The sequence below is a fragment of the Heptranchias perlo genome, chromosome 15 (genome assembly GCF_035084215.1).
Source record: "Heptranchias perlo isolate sHepPer1 chromosome 15, sHepPer1.hap1, whole genome shotgun sequence".
NCBI classification, from domain to species: domain Eukaryota; kingdom Metazoa; phylum Chordata; class Chondrichthyes; order Hexanchiformes; family Hexanchidae; genus Heptranchias; species Heptranchias perlo.
The window spans coordinates 15,861,607-15,883,881 of record NC_090339.1 but is presented as its reverse complement, the minus strand read 5'-3'; the positions used below and the strand labels follow the sequence as shown (position 1 = coordinate 15,883,881).

The 22,275-nt window shown below is 44.2% G+C and overlaps 1 protein-coding gene across 1 annotated transcript in view; it reads left to right on the top strand.

The window, feature by feature from the left end:
• Positions 1–22,275, top strand: part of tnmd (tenomodulin) — a 118,305-nt gene that overhangs the window by 79,619 nt on the left and 16,411 nt on the right. The window contains exon 6 of the mRNA XM_067997380.1: positions 20,988–21,141. Coding sequence (XP_067853481.1) covers positions 20,988–21,141 — 154 coding nt within the window. The remainder of the gene's footprint in view (positions 1–20,987; positions 21,142–22,275) is intronic.

Here is a 22,275-nt window from a genome sequence, read left to right as displayed (position 1 = left end):
TTAATTCCTATAGGGATATAAATTCTCGGATCAGTATTCAGCAGAGATGAACAGTCCATTAGTGCCTTTCGCTAATTATCACATTTTACTTTTGACCTATATCATTTAAAGTATTGGAGAGGGGAAAATATGAGCCTTTTGAGACTTTTCCCACTCATGAGTATTCACTTCTTTCTTCCTCACGATACGCTTTTGGGGATGAATTGTGGAGGTATGAAATAGTCCAGGTCGGGCCAGATTACTCTGGTAAGCACACTTACGTTTTGGGATTTTTCATCATTTTTTCCTTCATGGAAAGGGTTTTAGGAATGAGTTTTGTTTAAGTGTTGTAGTTTTAACAGAATGAATTCACAAAGGTTTGAAAAGAAAGGGACCACAGGCTGCAGACATTGAAGGCGTGTATTGAAACCAGATGGGCCAGTTTGTGAAAGGTCACAGCTCGCAGGCTGCTTCAAACTGTTAGAATAAAGGTCAATTGTCCCATGCCAGGCCCATTAACCAAGATGGCACCTATTCATTTTGAGAACAGCCGGAGACATTATCCTTAAACCTACATCAAGAGAGGAAGAGAAGGAGCCAGTTTTATTGATGTGTCTACTCGTGGATCACTAATGGAGAGGAATTCATTGTCACAAGCCTCTGCCTTGCTGGGAACACACAAAGGGGCACATGTGCAGTCAGGTTTTTAACAAGGGACTGTGAGATGTAAGTGGGTAACCTGAAACTGGAAACAAAAATGCAGGTGGTTAGTGTTTGTTTGTAGTTAGAAGTTGCCTAGAAAGAAAGGTAATGCCAAAAAAAAAACAATCGAACAGCCCACGAAAGGCATAGGGCACTTGGTTTATCATTTTCCACATAATTCAGGGACAGAAGTGAGATTTTGTTAAATACGGGGAACCTGCTTTGACTGTTACTCAACATACTCACTTGCTGTCCGTGAAATAAAGCAGCTTAATGATTTGTATCCAGCCGCATCTCAACAAGTATCTCAATCCACCTTCAAATAGGTTGGAGAAGCACATCAGAGGGCATGTGTGGCTGACAATATCCAGTTCAGATCACAAAGGGGTCCTATTGTCACACCCCTGGGTTACGTTATTGCATAATTTAATTTTGAGCATTACAGGTGCACTCCCGAACATAAGATGCTCGAACCTCTTACATAAGTGACTGTGCCACTGTAGCTGAGAGAGTATCTAAGGCAGACCCAAAAGTTGCAACCAATAAAAACAATTTTATACATTTGAGTTTGTTTAAAACTTACATACTAAAAATGCATGCCAGGAAAAGACCTTCAAGCCTGTCCCATATAATTGTGATGTCTTGTGCATCACGATACATATATTCCCCACCCCACCATGTAACATACCCATCTAAGAAGAGAATGAAAACATAGGCCTTGTTGGCAAAAGCATCCAATTTGTATTAACATTACCAGTCAAAGGATGCAGCTCAAAAAAAGCACAAAAAAATACAAATTCCCGCAAATAAGCCAACTAGTCCATTTTGGTCTATTTGCCAAAACTAAAAGTTGAATTCTACCAAATCATAGTGGTTGGTTTACACTGATGTGAGCCAGCAATTTATAACTGAGATCAAGTGATCTGTGACATCTGGTACAAAATAGGCATTTGCTAAGTAAAGATGGAAAATTCTCTAATGCAAATCTCAATGTCAGTGCACATAAGATAACAACACGTATATTTATTGTGTTTCTAAGAAACCATAAGGTAATTAGTTCGATAAAAATTTTCCATCTAGTGCACCCCACTACAGTGACACAATTTCAACCGATCCCGCCCATCGGGAAACTGACGGGATCAGGTGCAACACTGGCTTTACACCCCACCCGATTTTACTCTCCATTGAAGTCAACTGAGAGCAATATTGGACGGGGTGTAAATCCGGCCTTCCACCCGATCCCGTGGGATTCCCACCCAGTGAGTTAGGTTAAAATTACCCCCACAGTGTCACACTGGAAAGTATCACAGAGGCAAGTATCACACTTATACCTGATTGACTCAAATAACATATATTCATTAAAACAGCAACAAATCAAACTGAACAAGTAGAAGGCAGGTATAAAACTATTGATCAAGAAGCAACACTCAGCAAACAGCAACCAATAAAATGACCAGTAAGAACGAGAAGGAAAACCAATGAAGTCACTCAAAATATTTACTGGAAATGCTTTCAACCACTATTTTGTTTTATCAGTAACCCAAGCACTAAAAAATAAGGGGGTAGAATTCCCACTTAAAAGAAATAGATGAAGAAATTGCGTAAGTCAGAATTTTCAAAAACTCCCTAGATTAGGGAATGGTGCCTGGTGTACAACCCTGTTCTCTTCCCACAGCCCTGTATCATTTTCTGTTTCAAATATTTATCTTCTTTTCCCTCAAAAGATGCAATGGTCTCTGCCTCAAACATTCCCCGTGGCAAAGCATTCTATGCTTTAACAACTCTCTGCATTAAAAATTGCCTCCTGTCTTCTCTCTGCACTCTCAGTGACAATTTTAAATTAATGGCCCCTGGTCATTGACTTCTCAATCACAGCAAATACTCTTAATCTTTTTTTCCAGTGGGAGGATATTTAGTTTCCTTTGCCTATCTTCATAGTTCAGTAATCTGAATTCAAGAATAGCCTTTGTTGTCCTTTTCTGTAACCTTTCCACTGTATGTCGTCCCGATTTTAACCCAGCACAAACATGTAGTTAGAATGGTGGGATTGTGCCATGTTCCCGACGTGTTCTCACCCCATATCATTTTAACTGCCAGGATCGCAGCAGCGAGATAGCCGTCTGTCCCAGGCAGGCGGGGGCCTGATCAAAATAGGAAAGTCACGGCCTGATGTCATTGGTGCCGCAATGCGATTTTAACTCCTGGGATCGGGAGGCCGAACCTGCCAGCAAACGCTGGCAGCAATCAGCCATCAGGCCATGTAGTGTTTTTATTTTAAACATTTTCTTAAGGTTCCTTGTTGCTCAAGAGGAGCAGGAGTGCTTCTTCTGGACCAAGAAACAAAACATGGACCTCCTCTCTCAGGTTCTCCCTGCAGCAACCCCCCCACCCCACCCCACCCCACCCCTCCCTCCCTCCCTGGCAGCAATTAGCCCAGACCCCCCCACCCCCCCCCCCCTCTTTACTTACTTTGCCAGGGACCGTTCCCTTGGGACACCAGTGGTATCAGCCTCCTGCCGACTTCCCGCTCCCACCCGCTAGCTGTTATGTCTTTCTTGCCAGCTAGAGTGGGAGACAGTGCAGAAAATGAACTTAGGCCCGGGAGTTAAAATTGCCCGGACCTCACATCGAGGGGTCTGTGGGGGATTTGCTCCTATCCCGCACCCCTCCCGCCCCTAATGCAGAGTTAAAATTGGGGCCTATATCTTTTTCTAAGTATGAGGACCACAACTGTATGGGCACAGGTTGTTTCCCATGGCTAGAGAGTCTAGAACTAGGGGTAGGATAGTCACAGGATAAGGGGTCGGCCATTTAAGACTGAGGTGAGGAGGAATTTCTTCACTCAGAGGGTTGTGAATCTTTGGAATTCTCTACCCCAGATGGCTGTGGATGCTGAGGCATTGAGTATATTCAAGGCTGAGATAGATAGATTTCTAGACTCTAGGGGAATCAAGGGATATGGGGATCGGGCAAGAAAGTGGAGATGAGGTCGAAGATCAGCCATAATCTGATTGAATGAGAGAGCAGGCTCGAGGGGCCATGTGGCCTACTCCTGCTGCTATTTCTTATGTTCTTATGTATGTGATGCTCTGTTTTTAAGTGTAGTGGTGTCCCACTGAGTATGGCTATCACTGTACATCTATGCATCAAACTTATAGGGGGGATCCCACTACGATGGGCGGGAGAGGTTCGGGGGTGGGGTTAAATTGGCAAATTTGCGAAACACGCCGCGAACTTCCGTTTTAACCACAGCAGGTTTGGAGTGCTGGAATGCTCCCCCTGGCCCTTCAAGCAAATCTTCTGCTGCAATTGGTCGGACCCCCGCCCCCCCACCCCACCACCAACCCCGATGCTTCCTGATCCCCCTCCCTCCCGATTGCCGGTCCAACCCACACCCCCAACCCGCGATGATTCCCGGTTGCCGGCGACCGTCCCTAATGGCCTTCTACCACTGGCGTTCCCGCCCAGCAGCCGGCCAATCTGTCAATCGGGCCGGCGGCCAGGCAGAAAACAGAGTAAAAGAATTATAATGAGGTCGTGAATTTGACAGGACCTCCGTGTTTCCAGCATTTCCAGGTTCCCCCCCACCCCCGCAAACGCACCCTCCATTCCCTTCCTGCCTCCACATAAATATCGGGACCATACATTCCAATATTTAATTTGCCTTTGCAGCTGGTATCCTACAATGATATTACATTGCCAACTGTCTATCTGGACCATCTTCTTGATTCACCTCACGATGTTACACCCCTTATTTTCTAATCATATTTGCTATTCTTAGTGCCAATATATGCAGTCTCTTCCATTATTCAGTGTTAAATTCTATTAATGATAGCCAAGTTCCTGCAAATTTCTTTGAATTTTCTCTTTCTCTCAGACACACCTGAGGTTACTCACCTCTTGACTCCCCAAAGCCTTTCCACAGTCTACAAGGCACAAGTCAGGAGTGTGATGGAATATTCTTCACTTGCCTGGATGAGTGCAGCTCCAACAACACTCAAGAAGCTCGACACCATCCAGGACAAAGCAGCCCGTTTGATTTTTACCCCATTCACCACCCTAAACATTCACTCCCTTCACCACCAGCGCACAGTGGCTGCAGTGTGTACCATCTACAGGATGCACTGCAGCAACTCGCCAAGGCTTCTTCGACAGCACCTCCCAAACCCGCGACCTTTACCACCTAGAAGGACAAAGGCAGCAGGCACATGGGAACAACACCACCTGCATGTTCCCCTCCAAGTCACACACCATCCCGACTTGGAAATATATCGCCGTTCCTTCATCATCGCTGGATCAAAATCCTGGAACTCCCTACCTAACAGCACTGTGGGAGAACCTTGACCACACGGACTGCAGTGGTTCAAGAAGGCGGCTCACCACCACCTTCTCAAGGGCAATTAGGGATGGGCAATAAATGCTGGCCTTGCCAGTGATGCCCACATCCCATGAACGAATAAAAAAAAACATAGAGGTATATTTTTGTCTTCACTGCATGGACGGTGATGTGATGGAGCAGATTGCCCGTCCTTTATAGAGCCTGGTCAATTTTCACTCTCCACAACTTGGTATCATCTGTTAACATACGCATCGTAATTTTAGTACCATCAAGATCATTTATAAATCTTGTAAACAGAAGAGGCCCAGAAATGGTCCCCAGGGTATTTTGTAGCTCGCAGCTGTCCAACTAGAACTACCACCGCTCATCAGTCCCCTCCGTTTCCTATTTTTTAGTCAATTTATTATCCAATTTGCACATCCTACTTTATCCCAAGAGCTTTCACTTTAGCCACAAGTTTCTTGTGATGCATCTTTTGAAATGCCTTTTGGAAGATATGGAACATCCACCACATTATCATCATCCATCAATTCTGTTGCATCCTCAAAGAATTGCAATAAATTATCGCTGGTGCATTTTTTTTTTATTTGTTCTAATAATTCAGTATCAGTTTCTTTCCCTCACCCTGGTGATCCACATGAACTCACAGTTTCCTCCACTTGTGTCACTGAATCGCATCCAAGTTTATTCATAATGTCCCCTCATCGAAAAAAAATCTCTTCTCTTTCAACAATTTTCAGACACACCCTTACTGGCAATGCTGTGGGAACACATGAACAGGAGTGGGCCATTCAGCCCCTCAAGCCTGTTCCGCCATTCAATTAAATCATGGCTGATTTGTATCTTAACTCCATCCACCCGCCTTGGTTCCGTATCCCTTGGTATCCTTACCCAACAAAAGTCTTTCAATCTCAATTTTGAAATTTTCAATTGACCGAGCCTCAACAGCTTTTTGGGGGAAGAGAGTTCCAGATTTCCACTACCCTGTCTTTCTCCCCATTAATTTTTGTCATTTTAAATGTTTTGAACCTGGCTAATTAAAAGTTATATCCATCCTCCATTTTCATAAAGGTTAATTATATCCAACTTCTCATTCTACAAATAACCCTTCAGTTCCCCTACCCTCCCCCTTACTTTAGTGCTCCCTTTCATTTGTCATATTATAAATTGCTATCAATTAATTATTTATCTTTATTCCCTGTGTAAACACCAAATGTCTTTAATCATAAATATTTCTTTATCCTTAGATTTGGTTCTCGCTTTCATGATCCCTCTTGGTTTACACAAATCCAGGCCTACATTTCTTAATTCCTGTTTATTTAAATGTTGTTTCTCCTCATTAAACAGCAAGACCCATCCGGTTTTCAGTACATTTCATTGTTTTCTCTATAATTCTGTAACCGCAATTTAATCTCATTTCCTGCTGTACAGCAGCACAGGACCAAACTAATTTTATACTTTTATCATTAGTTTCCTAACCATTTCCTTATACATCTGTTTTAGGATTTAGATTGCCAGTATGGACAAATATCGAAGGCTCCACTTGAGCTCATTCTAATAAATGATTTACTGCCTTCATAGGACACACCTTAACCCCTCAATTACAATTTACCCCATTTTCTCCATAAGCCTAGTTATAACTACAAATGGCTTTTCGTGCATTAAGCCTGGTTATCTCTTTGCCAAAGATATTCTTCTATACGTCTTGCTAAAGACATTCTTCTGTACATCCTCCTCACAAGTTGTATGCTCCTTTGCCACATCATCTACTTTTTCCTGTTCACATTTTCTAATACTCAATCTATTTAATATTTCTATTTGCTTAAATAACTCAATAGGGCTCTCTGCCATAACTTCTTTACTTTTCTTTTCCTTCTACAACCCTTCCGAAGAATCCTCATTTTCCACCAGATACATAACTAGTTCTCTGGTGTATCCTATTCTGCTACCATTACATTCTTACAAGTCCCCATTATCTAATGCTGTCTGCTTTAGTACATTTCTATTCTTCGATTCTGAACAAATATTTTCCCTGCTGTTTTCTTGTATGCAAGTGCATTTGACATTCTGGCATATCTTTATGTAAGTATCAGTATTCACTGCTTCTCCCAATCCTTAAATTTATATCAATAGATTTATCATACTGATTTAATAATAATCTCCTAAGGCAAACAAAAAAGAAAACTAGAAACATTTGGTCAAATTAGAGGCAAAAAATCTCTTTAAATAGAGTTCCTTTTTCTTTCCTGAGGACAAGAAATTAATATTTACTTGTATTTAACACACAATATTTTATCAGGCATAAACAGTTTGCATTATTTAATATGCTAGATTCTTAATTATTACAAGCAAATATTCTTCTGCAAAAGAGAAAAACCTTTAGATATTGAAAATCAGTCGTCATTCATGAAACTGAGGTGCTTCCTTTTGTTAACGTCTTTGCTCAACTCTCAGAATCAGAGAAAACAGGAAGAACTTTCAACGCCAGCTGGGCGTATAATGGGTGGCCGATCCGATAGCGCCTGTTCTACACTGGTGTTGAAAGTTCCAGCCAATATATATTCAGTTTTTAATGTTCAGGTGACAGTAATAGGCTTTTGTAGTGCAGACAACCAAAGGACACACCAGATGGATGGATGGTGCACTTTATTCTGCCACCATCACATTATTACATAGAATCATACAACGCAGAAGGAGGCCATTCAGCCCCACCGTGCCTGTGCTGGTTCTTTGAAAGAGCTATTCAATTAGTTCCATTCCTTTGCTCTTTCCCCATAGCCCTGCAAATTTTTCCTTTACTTCTCTTATTTCCCAGTATAAGTCCCCTTTAAACTTTAAACTAAGATGATTTTTGACGAGTGTGATGCACTTATTATTTAGGACAGATCCTTGGTGATGTTTTTCATGACTCTCTGAAGCCTTACGATAATAAATATTGATCAATTTTAATCAAATTTTAAAAATAAATCCTTTGTACTTTCATAATAAGCAGCAACTTGGATACAATTTTTTCCACATAGTCCCAATCTTTAGCTATAGAAACTAATTTTAATATTCCCAATCTAACTATTTTAATCATTCAGAGACTACTGGTGAAGACTAAGTACCCTCAACCTCTAGAGGCCTAAGCTTAAATGAAGCTCAGGGATGCATGACACAAAAGTAATGGCTCCTTAAGCTGTTATGGGTCATAAATTATATAGGTCTGCCAGTTTTAGTCAAGGCCCCAGAAGGCCTGAGTTTACTCCAAACAACTGGCTATATTTCTGCTATCTCAGCTGTTCTGGCTCAAAACACAGTGTTTGAATGTCATGCAGTGCCATGAAGGATAGACTCCTTGTCATAGGCTGATGTTGCATTGATTGCCAAGACATTTTCAGGATGTGCACTATTATCAATAAAGTAAGAAATTTGAACCACAAGTACTTTGTCAAAAAAAAACATACCTTTAGAAGCACCATGAAGGAAGATCAATATTAGCATATAAAGGATGCAGCCCTTCTAACAAGAGAGACATTTAAGTGTATGAAAGTGCTCACCCAAAGGCACAGTGTGTTTACTAAGAGAGTAGCTGTGCTATAAAGACCAGAAATGTCCCATGTTTGATCCTCAGTCTCTGCCGAGTTATGTAATGAAAATAAATAAGCTTATGGACTTTTTCTGACGGCACTCAGAGTGGCTGTGAAGCAACTCACTGCTCAGGGCTATTGCCCTTGTCAAACAATTAGTCCCCCTGCAGTGTAATAGGAGAGGGTGTACAGCCTCAACATGGAAGACAGAGGGTAAAAAAACAGTTTAGATTTAACTGCTTTACACAGAGGATGCTGAATATATGGAATGGACTGCAATAGGGAGTTGGATAAGTACCTAGCAAGAAAAATTCAAAGTGGGATAATAGAGGTATTGTGAGATATGATGGCCTAGAAATTGGATTACGTGGGAAGCCAGCGCCTACGGATTGAATATGGCGGGCAGCGAGCACGCGCTGATTCCACTTGCGCCACCCACCATGTTGGTAAAGGCTCCTGCACAGGCGTCCCAAGGCGTGCGCCTGAAATAGCACGTGCTGTGCATGCTACGGTCAGTTTCTTCAGGTGCTTGACAGTCAAACCAGCGGATCTCCCTGCTCCACATTAAAGTCGCTGCTCACCATACTTCCGATTGCCCCCCCCCCCCCACCCCGGACTCTCCTAACGACCTCAGTCGATGTCCAAGCCGGCAGATCTTGGTGCACCCCCACTCCAGGACCGGCGGGCTGCCCCTGGGGCCGCAACCATTGTCTGCAGCTCACCTGTAATAAGCAAATGAGGCTGGAGGACAGATTTGCCACGGCCCTGCCTCCAGCCTCATTAGACGTGCACAGCCTGCGTTGCACCGGGATCGCACGCCCGATTCAGGCTGATATTTCTGAATCACTGGTCAGCTGGATCGCGGTGGTCTTTTCTGGTCCTGTACATTCCTGTGTTCTGCTTCCCGTCAAGATCCGTACATGAATGGCCACCTCGGCAACCTGCAGCCATGAAACTGTACCCCAGCAAGGAGCCAGTGTTAAAATTGGATAGCCATGGGGTGAGGGATAGAATACTAGAGCCTGGTCTTTAGTTGTTTCCAAGCCTTTATTCATAGCGATTCCCCTTATACACACACCACACCCTAGCTAAGCTCTCCTATAAAAAAAGGATACAAGAGAGTCCCCAATTGATACCCACCACTTGAATACAATTAATATTACTTGATATAAATCATACAATTAACAGTTAGCACCTTCAGAAAGGGGGAGGGAATAAGTGAAGAAAAATGGAAGTGTGAAAGCAAAATGCATGCATGTAAAATAAGTTGGAGGTTCAAAGCTGCCTGGACCCCATATTTTAGTAAGATCTTTTATATTGATTTATGCAAACATTACTTTTGTAAATTATAGAAAATAAAAACATTATATCTACATTTAACCATTCAATTTCACACAACGAAAGAAAAATAATTATAGTTACTGCTGAGTGGTTTTATATTTTAGAATAAAGTTTGCTATTAAATTCAAATATGAAATCACTCAACAGTAACCAAAATAATGATTTTTTATTTAACAAAATTAGTTTTTTTTCCTCGCTGTCAAACTTAATTTGGAATAAGTATGTGCAGAATGTTACATTTGTGCATCGCAACTGCAGTACGTGAGTGTTGGTGGCTTTGAGGCTCTGATGCGAGACTAGTGTTAAATACATATTGTCTACTCCATGTTTTCTGGTAGATTCAGTCAGCTGAGATAGATTACAGGGAGGTCGTGACCTGGGACAATGGTGAAGTGAACAGCATACTGAATATATTGCATGCACGTAAAGTAAGTTGAATATATTGGTGTTTTTCTGCAGAATATTGCCCTTCTGATCGTGGCATGCAGTAGTCCTGATGCCTAGTCCAGCAGTTCAGACATTAGAAGGGAGCACAATTCTCCCTTAATACTGTTTTCTTTCCTGGAATCTGAGATGCAGAAACGTGTGGCAGGCTGCATTCCTCAAACCAAAGTCCCTTTCAGGATTCCAACTTGGCATTTTACTTCCGCATTCAATCCTAAACTCCTGAAGATTTGCTTCATTCCACCTTTAACCTTATGACACCTTTAAAATAATTTGTTACAGGCTGCCACATGTGATTGTCTCACCCCCTCATTTCAAGCACTGCAGTTCTATCTAGCAATACCCCACCACCCCTCCCCCTGCCATAGGCAGGACATGGCCAGGAAATCGCATCCAATCAGGCAAGACAATTATGACATCTTCAGTAGCTGAGTTCATGTAGACCCAAATATCTAATCCAGGAGTCCTCTTTGTTAGTTTTCACAAAACATTTATCACCCTGGTACCCTAAATAGGACCATGCAAAGAACCTTCTGAAATTAATTGAGCAGATCTTAACCTTAATATTCCAATCTAACAATTAGTTGTAATTTCTTAGCTAGTAGAGGAAGAGTTTCCAGTCTTATATAATCAACTCTGCACTAGTTGTGGCTGGGTGTGAGGTGTATACACATATCTTTCCTTTCGCCAGTGATTAAATCTCACGGACTTTGCCTGATTCTCAGACTATCCCCCCAGGCCTGTTCTGTCCTAATAATAGATCCTAGACTCTTGTACTTCTTTGTCCAGTTTGGTCTCTTAATAATTGCATCTGCTTTTTCAGACTTCTAACTAGCTATTGATAATGCTCTTGATATTCTATCTTTCGGACTTCATTCAATCATGATCTCAGTGCTCAGATTTTAAGACAGAATACGAATTCCTCCTAGTAAGGAGCTCCAAACTAAATCTATATGTCTTTTAGGGGTTCAATCTCATTTTACCTCATTAAAATTCCTCTGAATATCAGTTAAGTGTTATTTGAGGGACTTGTTCTTTAGGGCCTTCTCAGAACAACTGGTTTTCTCTGCAGCTGGACAAGCAACTTATAAAGCTGAAACTCATCATAACCTCGATCAAGTATATACTAGCAGGTACAAGTATAAACACAACAACATAGTCAAACAATGATTTGCATTTATAGAGTTTTGCTTCAGTGAACTGTGAGATGCAAATAGGAACTACCCCATTCTAATATATGGACTGCTAGCTGGGACATCCAGATGGATTGAGTGCTGAGGATTGGATTGTGATTAATCCAATCCACTATTCTGACTAATGCGAGATGGCCTGCCTCATATCTCCCACAGGATGTGTTGGTAAAATTCATTCTTACAGTGACTGATTTACAGAAGTGATTATTAGGATCATATGAGGGTGGGAAATTGCAACCTCTGTTTAGTTAAACAGTCATTAACAATTCAGAGAAATGTTGCTCACCAAGAACTTGAGTAAAAGTTAAGCCTCACTTGCAGTAGTGCACTACAGATTATCTCATTCACCCCACCCACCTCTTTCTGCAGAATAGGACCCTTGAGGTAAATTTTAACGGGGAGCCGGGAAGAGGGCGGGGTGGAATTCCTGACGGGAAACCCTGAAGTACGGGATTCCCCAGACGTCCTTAAGATTTTAACACGAGGACGTCTTTTATTTTTTTCTGTAGGTTTCCCGCCTGACAGGCCAGCCAGATTGACAGGCTGGCTGTCAGTCGGACGGGAGAGCAGCCAGGGAGCGGATGCCAACAGGCAAGTCTCAGATCGGGGTGGGGGTGGGGGTGCCAGAGATCGTGGGCATGGGGGGGGGGTCGGAGATCGCAGGTGTAGGGTCGGAGTTTGTGTGGAGGGGGGAGGGTCGGAGAGCGTGTGGGGGTGGGCGATCACGTATGTGGGACCACGGCAGGTAGGCTTGCTGGACCTGGAGGGAAAACTCCTACTCCTCCTGGCCCACATGCAGTGCTATAAAGGCACTTACCTGCTGAGCCAGGCCTTCTCGCGTCCTCTTACGTGGCGTGTAGCAGAAGGCCCAGGAATCCCAGTCCCCAGGAGTTAAAAATAAAAATCCTGTCAAATTGAGGCCCGCAGCCTCCTTAAAAGATTTTACTGACCGACCCGCCTCCTGAGAGCGAGTTGGTTACCAGTCCCTCGACCCACCTCCTTTAAAACAGGAAGTGGGCGGGTTGGGGTCGGGTTTTACTTTTTAACGATTTTTATCTTCCCACCCGCCCCCAACCCACCCGTTCACGGGGTTAAAATTTACACCCTAATGTCCTTTATTCTTCAAACAAGCAATTTCTGTCTCATTAATGATGCTAGATCTTGATTGAACCTTTCTTTGTCATTTTTTTTCTGGAAAGAAGCAATGCTGTCTGCAAGAAAGAAAAATAAATCTTGTGACTGACAGCCAGATTCAGAACGATGAATCAAAGCATTAAAGTTTGACTTTGCATCACAAGGTCCTCTTCGGAATAGGATTGCTAGATTTTATCCAGAAGATTGTCGAAGTTTATAGAGCTTTTGAAAAGCTTATGGTTGGCTACTGTTCAATTGTTCTCCTCTTCTGCTTTTTAAAAAAAGTATATACATTTAACCTTATTTCTGTTGCAGCTTTGCCCTTGCTATCAATAGTAAATGTCTCATACTGATGTTCTTCAGTGCTACCTTGTCAAAGTCAAAGTGTTGGTGAGGATCCTAACTTGTGCCCCTTTGCCACTGGAATACATCTAATGGGCAATTCCTCTTGCATGTTCCTGGCACATGCAACCAAGAGCCAAATTTCAGTCTATTTTAAATGAGCATTTTCTATTGATGTTTGAGAAAATGGTTCACTCATTCATTTGTTTATTGTAAGCTCAGTGTTGTAATTAGCAATTTGCTCTCATTAACAACTTTGCATCAATATGTATTTCCAATCTGCAAAGTCCCCGACCAAACAACTAAAATAAAAACAGAAACTGCTGGAAAAACTCAGCAAGTCAGGCAACGTCTGTGGAGAAAGAAACAGAGTTAACGTTTCAGGTCAAAGACCTTGCGTCAGAATTGGAAGATGTTAAAAAATTAAAGTTTTTAAGCAAGTACAGAGCCAGGGAAGGTGGGGGGGGGGGGGGTGGAGGGACGGGAGGAGAGGAAAGAACAAAAGGGAAGGTTTGTGATACGGTAGAGGGCAGGAGTGATTAAATGACTAAAGGGATGATGATGCAAGGCAAGGAGGGTGGTAATGGGACAAGTTAAGAAACAAAAGATGGGTCTAGAGGAGCTGTAAATGGCAAAGGCAGAACCATTGCCAGCAGCTGCAGTCCCACAAAAAAAAAATGGGAGCAGTAGTTATGATCTGAAGTTATTGAAATCAATGTTGAGTCCAAAAGGTTGTAAAGTGCCTTAATGAAAGATGAAACAATTAAAGACTGAGTGACTTCAAGCTATGTTCACTTATAGAAATTAGACTTTCTTGCCTTAAAAGGAGCAGGTCACCTTAAACCTTAAACATGGCTACACCTTAGCAGCAGAATAATACACTGCACATTACATGGCATAATACTTAAAATAATACTTTAATATTTAAAAGTCAGTATATCATCTGAGTAATGCCATGGGCGCTCCACTAATTAATATATAAATTCCCAGTCTATCACACTTTAAAGTGTCAAAACTATTTTTTCATATATATATATATATATATATAAAAAAAGGCAAAGCAGTAATTTCATACTGGTTTCTTTTGACCTGGAGCTGAAAATTTACAAGCGAACTTCCCTCACCAACAGATATTAACCAGTAATTGACCTCAGGATTGCCTTTCTACAACAATTAGATTTTAAGGTTAAAGAGACAGACCTGGCCAAATGTAGCACAATAATAGATTGTGTATTGCATGGTCCAACACTATTAACAAATGTATGATCTGATTTACTGTCAGCAAGGCGACAAGAGATCTGCCAGCTTTTGCTTGTGTATTAACATGAAAGTACACCCCTAGGCTTTATAAAAATAGAATGTTTTTTTGAGTTAGTAATGACATAAAAAAAAGTTTACAGCAACAAAAACACTTAGTTGCCAACAGCACTCTTTTTTCATTCTATTTCTGTTTTACTTGCTATACGAGCAAAGTAAAAAAGAAATGGATGGATTCATAGGGCTCGATTTTAGAATGGTGGCGGGTTGGCAGCGGGGGGGCCGGGGTGGGGGGGTGTGAAGGTGCGCGTGGCAAACCCATATGAACAAAATTTACCGTTTCCGAAGAGATCGCATGTTGATTGCTGATGATCGACGTCCTTTCTGGGTTTTGCGCCCGGCAGCCAGCCTGATTGAGAGGCTGCCATCGGGAGCTGCAGCGCGGGGTGCAGGGGGGGAGAAACAGAGAGAATGAGAAGTCATCCGGTGCTGGACTGGAAGACTGGGGTGGTGGGGGACGATTGGCGCGAACTAAGGGGGGGTATGAAGAGGGGGACGATCGGGGGGGGGACGGAGGAAGAGGGGGACGAGGAGGGGGGGACGATGAGGGGGGGAACGAAAAGGGGGGGACGATCGGGGGGGGGGACGACGATCGGGGGGGGACGAAGAGGGGGACGATCGGGGGGGACTAAGAAGGGACGATCGGGGGAGACGAAGAGGGGGACAGATCGGGGGGGACGAAGAGGAGGGGGACGATCGGGGGGGATGATCGGGGGGGGGACGAGGAGGGGGACGATCGGAGGGGGATGAGGAGGGGGGAACGAAGAGTGGGACGAGGAGAGGGGGACGAAGGGGGGGACGAAGGGGGGGGACAATTGGGGGGGGATGAAGGGGGGGTTGATCGGGGGGGACGAAGAGGGGGACGATCGGGGGGGGGACGAAGAGGGTGACGATCGGGGGGGGGACGAAGAGGGGGACGATCGGGGGTGGACGAGGAGGGGGGAAACGAGGGGGGGACGAAGAGGGGGACGAGCGGGGGGAGCGAAGAGGGGGACGATCGGGGGGGACGAAGAGAGGGACGATCGGGGGAAGCGAAGAGGGGGACGATCGGGGGGGGACGATCGGGGGGGGCGAAGAGGGGGACGATCGGGGGGGGGGCGAAGAGGGGGACGATCGGGGGGGGGACGATCGGGGGGAGCGAAGAGGGGGACGATCAGGGGGGCGAAGAGAGGGACCAAGAAGGGGACCATCCGGGGGGGGCGAAGAGGGGGACCATCTGGGGGGGGTGAAGAAGGGGACCATCCGGGGGGGCGAAGAGGGGGACCATCCGGGGGGGGGCGAAGAGGGGGACCATCCGGGGGGGATGAAGAGGGGGACCATCCGGGGGGAGGCGAAGAGGGGGACCATCCGGGGGGAGGCGAAGAGGGGGGGACGATTGGGGGGGGGATGAAGGGGGGGGTCGATCGGGGGGGACGAAGAGGGGGACGATCGGGGTGGGGGGGCGAAGAGGGTGATGATCGGGGTGGACGAAGAGGGGACGATCGGGGGGGGGGGGGCGAAGAGGGGACGATCGGGGGGGGGACGAAGAGGGGGACGATCGGGGGGGGCGAAGAGGGGGACGATCGGAGGGGTACGAAGAGGGGGACGATCGGGGGGGGACGAAGAGGGGGATGATCGGGGGGGGATGAAGAGGGGGACGAGGTGGGGACGATCGGGGGTGGACGAATAGGGGGATGAGGAGGGGGACGATCGGGGGGGGACGAAGAGGGGGACGAAGAGGGGGACGAGGGGTGGACGAGGAGGGGGGAAACGAGGGGGGGGACGAAGAGGGGGACGATCGGGGGGAGCGAAGAGGGGGACGATCGGGGGGTGACGATCGGGGGGAGCGAAGAGGGGGATGATCGGGGGGGGACGATCGGGGGGAGCGAAGAGGGGGACGATCGGGGGGGGACGATCGGGGGGAGCGAAGAGGGGGACGATCGGAGTGGTACGATGAGGGGGACGATCGGGGGGGGACGAAGAGGGGGACGATCGGGGGGGGGACGAAGAGGGGGACGATCGGGGGTGGACGAGGAGGGGGGAAACGAGGGGGGGGACGAAGAGGGGGACGATCGGCGGGAGCGAAGAGGGGGACGATCGGGGGGGCGAAGAGGGGGACGATCGGGGGGGCGAAGAGGGGGACCATCCGGGGGGGGCGAAGAGGGGGACCAAGAAGGAGACCATCCGGGGGGGCGAAGAGGGGGACCATCCGGGGGGGACGAAGAGGGGGACCATCCGGGGGGGGACGAAGAGGGGGACCATCCGGGAGGGGCGAAGAGGGGGACCATCCGGGGGGGGAGGCGAAGAGGGGGACCATCCGGGGGGGAGGCGAAGAGGGGGACCATCCGGGGGGGAGGCGAAGAGGGGGACCATCCGGGGGGGGAGGCGAAGAGGGGGACCATCCGGGGTGGGGGGCGAAGAGGGGGGCCATCCGTGGTGGGGGGCGAAGAGGGGGACCATCCGGGGTGGGGGGCGAAGAGGGGGACCATCCGGGGTGGGGGGCGAAGAGGGGGACCATCCGGGGTGGGGGGCAAAGAGGGGGACCATCCGGGGGGGGGGCGAAGAGTGGGACCATCCGGGGGGGGCGAAGAGGGGGACCATCCGGGGGGGGTGATGAGGAGGGGGGACGGGGATGAGGAGGGGGGACAACATCTGAGCAGGGTGCAAAGGTAGATTCATTTAGTGTTTTCACTTCCGTCTATGGTTTATTTAATTTATTTAGTTTCTTGTTCCCTGATCCGGCACGTGAATCAGAAGCGGTGGGCAAGCTGCCCAGGTAAGTTAAAAATCTTTCTAAGTACTTATTCTATCACAGGTAAGGTACCTTAAGACCTCAATGAGGTACATTTGGTTCTTTAATTGCCAGCGGGACTTCTGTTTTCGGGTCGCCCGCGCGCGCGCAGGTGGGTCCCTGGGAAACTCGGAAGTCGGCGGGTTGGAGCCGGCTTCCGAACCTGAACGGGATTTCTCCGATTATCGGAAACCCCTCCACCCCCAACGCAACCGCAATTGCCTCCTAAAATCACCCCCTATATACTTTTTTTTTTGAAGACTCGATATAGGAAAGTCATGTAACGTAACGTACCCAGACTTCCAAAAGATCTTTGATAAAAGTTGTGACTCCTTTACAATTTAAATTCTCAATAGTAAGGCATGAATGTGGGTTAGCAACTGCTTAATGGGAAGGAAGCAGAGGGGAGCTCAGTTGAAATGGGGTGTGGTGGGAGGGAGGGGCGGCAGGTGTGCCACAGGGATCCATCTTTCTGGTATACATATAGGGCCCAGATTTGCAGTCTTAGTGCAAGGTAGTTTAGTTTACAAGTGGCACAGAGCTAGGAGCAACTTTGGACCATGAAAAGGCAGTTAAGAGTGCTCAATAGGATATGCACCAGAGTGGAAAATGTACTTCAGTACAGTTAAATGCAATGTACCACATATTGGAAGCAAAAATAGGAGGCAAGTATACACCATAGGTACATAGAAGTTACCAAAGAGGAAAGTAAAAGAACCAAGGATATTAATTGATTCATCAGCCACCATGTCCAGACAGCGAGAGGCTGCAGTAAACAAAGCAAGCAGAATATCTGGGTTGAGTTTAAGTTCACTGAAGCTGCATGTGCTCTGGTGAGACCACACATGTAATTCTACTCAATACAACAAAGAGCACGTGTGTTCCAATTTGCACTAGATAGTCTCTTGGGTTCAGGGGCACTAGTCTCTCCTGCAAGCATATCCCACAGAAATTTATCTTTATACTGCCTAATAGCTCGTCATATGGTAGTGTGGCCCAGGGATCAGAACAATGAACGCCCATCCTGGTTGTGTATGCTCACTACAGTAATTCTGCAGATGCCCGCACATTTCTCCTATATTCCAGAAGATAAACATTCTAGTGCCAACTGCAAGTCAACAAACTAGTTTATTTTACATGTAAGATACGAATGAACAGAATACAGTTTGTGAGAATTTCAATTTATTGCATAACATTCCTCATAATATAAAAAATATCAAAGCACACTGCCTTACTCATGAATTAAATTCAACTTTATAGATGAGCAAAATCTCAAACTAATTGGGTTGGATTTTGCTGTGAACGGCCCCGTTCGTTAGATTTGCACTTGCCCCTAGACTTTCTATGGGGTTTTTCACGGCATGTTACTGTAAGTTAGAGAGCCATTCAGCCCTGCGCCCTCTACAGGGCATCTGGAATCTGTGTGAACGGGGCAAGCAACTGTGTATCTCGTTAATCAATCAGATTGAAGAATCATTAATGAGCAGAGCAGCATCTGAACCAGGAAGTGTAAGTTAGAATAGTGAATTCAATGTCAAGTCAGATACAGTAAGCAAAATAAAGAGAGGGAAAGAAAGATTAGATTAAGAGAGAGATAAAAGAGACAGAAAGAAAAAACTTTAAAAGAAACATTATTTAATTTATTTTTAAATTGTCCAACAATAATTAAAATCCGAAGGAATGAGACTCCACACTTGTAAAAGTTAATTTTCAGTGCCAGAGAGGTTGTTTGGCAGTAATTAAGACTTACCACGCCGTTAAAAGGGTGCTTACACTGGAATGGACATTCCCTAACTTCTTTTGGTGAGTTTAGTCAGTATCTGAGCTAAGTTCAATACATTTGAATGGTGAGTCAGACGGCAAGATGCCGTTTTCGGGCAGCTTTTGGAGGAGCAGGGCATCTCGGCCAGCAACTTCCGGATTTCCGCTTCTAACTGCGCTTGTATGGTCACCGGAAGTTGCTTTCCAATTTGCACATGAATAACGATGAGAACCGATAGCCTCACCAGTATTTTTACAGTAAAATCCAGCCCATAGTTGACTCTAACCTTAAGAAGAGAGTTCTCTCCTTCTGTGACTGTTTTCCATTCCAAGTTTCCGCAGACTCAATTTTCATGTTCCAGCTAGATAGGAAGTCAAACATTTGAACTCTGACTTTCCTCCTGCTCTGTGCTCAGGATTGGCCAGTTGAGCTGCCACTAGCAACCACTCCTGCTTGGATTGGGCTCATTTGAATGAAGCCATTCCAGTATTTTATACGTGGGTGTTACTAATATCTTAACAGACCCCATTATCTCAAGCTGGTGTGGTATACAGGAAACACCATTTCTGCAGCCACTTAACCTGGATTGAATATGCATTCCTAGAAGCTTGTGTGTTCTGTGGATTTAATGTATTGTGAGCAGAAATTAATAGCAACATCTTAAAATAAATGAATCTGAAATCCTTCTTAGACGTAATGGACAAAAATCTCAATATATGTTCGGGGGCCATCCAAGTCCTCGAATTGATGCAGAGGAGAGCAACAAGACTGATCCTTAGAGTTACAGAGGTGACCTATGAGCAGTGATTAAGTAAGTTAGGGCTCATCAGCTTCAAAAGGAAAAGCCTATTAAAGAATAGTTAATGGGATAGAGAAAATAAACCAAGAACAATACTTTTGATACACCTATGCAGAAGGATCAAAAGGGCACAAGTTCAGAGTGTGAAGGGAACGTTTCAAGCAGATGCCAAGAAGTATTACTTTACAGAGGATAATTAACAACTTAAATGGGTTGCCAGGAAGAATTATTGAGGCCAGGACTCATTTAAGAAACAGTTAGATGCTGTAGTGCCAGGATTTTGCAATTAGTATTCAGAAAGTTGAGATCCAATGGGCGAAAGGATCTTCTCCCTTCCCCATTCCCGCACGATAGAATTTTTCAGAATTCGTTGAGTCGTAGGAATAAACTTAAATAAAATACTTTTGATTGCTGAAATGCAATCGGATAGCTTTATATTGAAAAAAGTTTGGTCAAAGACACTAATACCAGTACATTTATTCTAAGGGTACAGTTACACTGCCATTTTAATTCAATGTAAAGTGGTTTTCAGTGTGCGTCAAGTGGCATTAGAATTCAAGAGTCAGCTTGGCAATCTGACTCTCAAGCGAGAGATGGGAGATCGCTTTGAACATGTAACCTCGTACCACTTGGTAGTTCTCACCATTTGCAGTACAACTTCAGTCCAATGCCAAACCACATTTCAGTAATGCTCAGGCAATCCATTGGACCCCTGAGTAATTTATAAAAGATATTTTTTCAATGCTTTTATTGTTAGGAAACAATTCAGGCTGCCACTTGTACTCTTCTGTTCAGCCCCCCAGAGAGCAGAATTCTGCACAGTTCATCCAAGCTTACACAGAGCTCTTTTGTTGGCATGAGGCATAGTCAGAAGTATAACTCAGGCCTGCCAACTGAACATCATGGTCTACTCTCAGACTGGTACCTACAATATAACTGCAGCCTAAAAGTCTTAATTTTAAAATCGCGCTGACAAAAGGTCCATCATTGCCGATATGGCATTTGAAAGTCCCTCTTTGTATTTCCTAATGATGAAAAATAGGTTAGTGCACAAAGTTTCCTAATGAAATTCTGCTAATCAGTATTTGCGGAAAAACCAATTATACCACACCATATGTTCAAACTGAAGTTGAATTTAATTAAGTCTTGTCATTTGCTTTTATTGTACTACTAATAAATTCAAGAGTTTTCTACAATTCAACTTTAGATGAAACTGCCAAGTTAAAAAAATAATGAATTCCTGCTTTTTTTTGGCAGTTGACAAAAAAGGTTAATGTACGTCATTCATTTTAACAGCAAGATGAAATTATGCCAGTGAAGTTTGATGAGTCTCTTGTTTGGGTGGCAGCTGAACAACCAATTAAGGACCAACATTTTCTGCTGAATTCAAAAGTCCTGGAAGTATGTGGAAATCTTCCTATTTATTGGCTTCGTCCATCATATTTGAAAGGTAAAAATAATAGAAGTGAAAGTATCAAAGATTTTGGATATGGTTTCAAGTTCGTATCAAAGAGACTGTTTTGTAGTTAATAAATTGATATGTTCGAGTATTCGTGTTCAATCATACAATGCGTATTAGACTGCATTGCTGCTGCAGACTCTGATTACCACATCAATAATTAATTTTATATCATTACTTCAGTATCTTGTACAGTTTAAATTGAATGGCTGGCTCTTTCCCTAGTGAATTATGTAATCGTGATAATGAGAAAGTAAGAATTATTGACAAAAATATATTACAATTCAGAACTGGATTTAAAACTTTTATTTTAACAGCCAAACTGATTTTATTGCATTTTATACAGGGACTATTAAGATAACCATCAGCAAATGCCAAGGTAAGATAATCAAGGCAGCCAGGCAAAATAATAATTTTTTTTAAACAAAGATCTAAAGTCAAAAAGTTTAGAGTTATTAAATCCCTCGATTAGATTTTAGCTTGGAGCTCAAATGACTGAAATCTGTTGTTCTTCCTTTTTATGATAGTTAAACATCGAGATTACAATGGGCAGTATTAGTGAACAAGCATGCAACGTGTTCATAGGACAGTCCTTTGCCCACTATTTTAATGCAGCGTTATTTTAAATGGGTAACACTTCCACTAAAATAGCAGACAAAAGAATGTTAAATGTTTGTCTGCAAATATTACCAACCATAATTCCTAGGCTGGACTGTTTAGTTTACCTGTAAAGGGGTTTAGTCGGGTATTTAAGTGATAGACATTGTAGGCAGCTATCAGCGTATGTCATGTTCCAAAGGTGGCATAACATTCAGCAAAGTGTATTAATATCTTTGAGCATTGACAAAGGGGTAGTAATAAGTTACATTTCACTGTATTTACCAGATTTTAGCTTACTGAGGGTGTACTATTTATTGATAATATACATCTCCACAAATGTTCTTATCAAAGCACTGAATGAATATTGACCCAAAAACCACCGATGCTTGACACAAAGCATAAGATATTGAAAACCACTAATTATTTTCATAAACCTATAATGGATGTGCCAAAGGCATGCTTTGAGGCTGTATCGATCACAAATTAATGGGCATCTGCTTATAGATTGCTACTTGTCTAGACAAA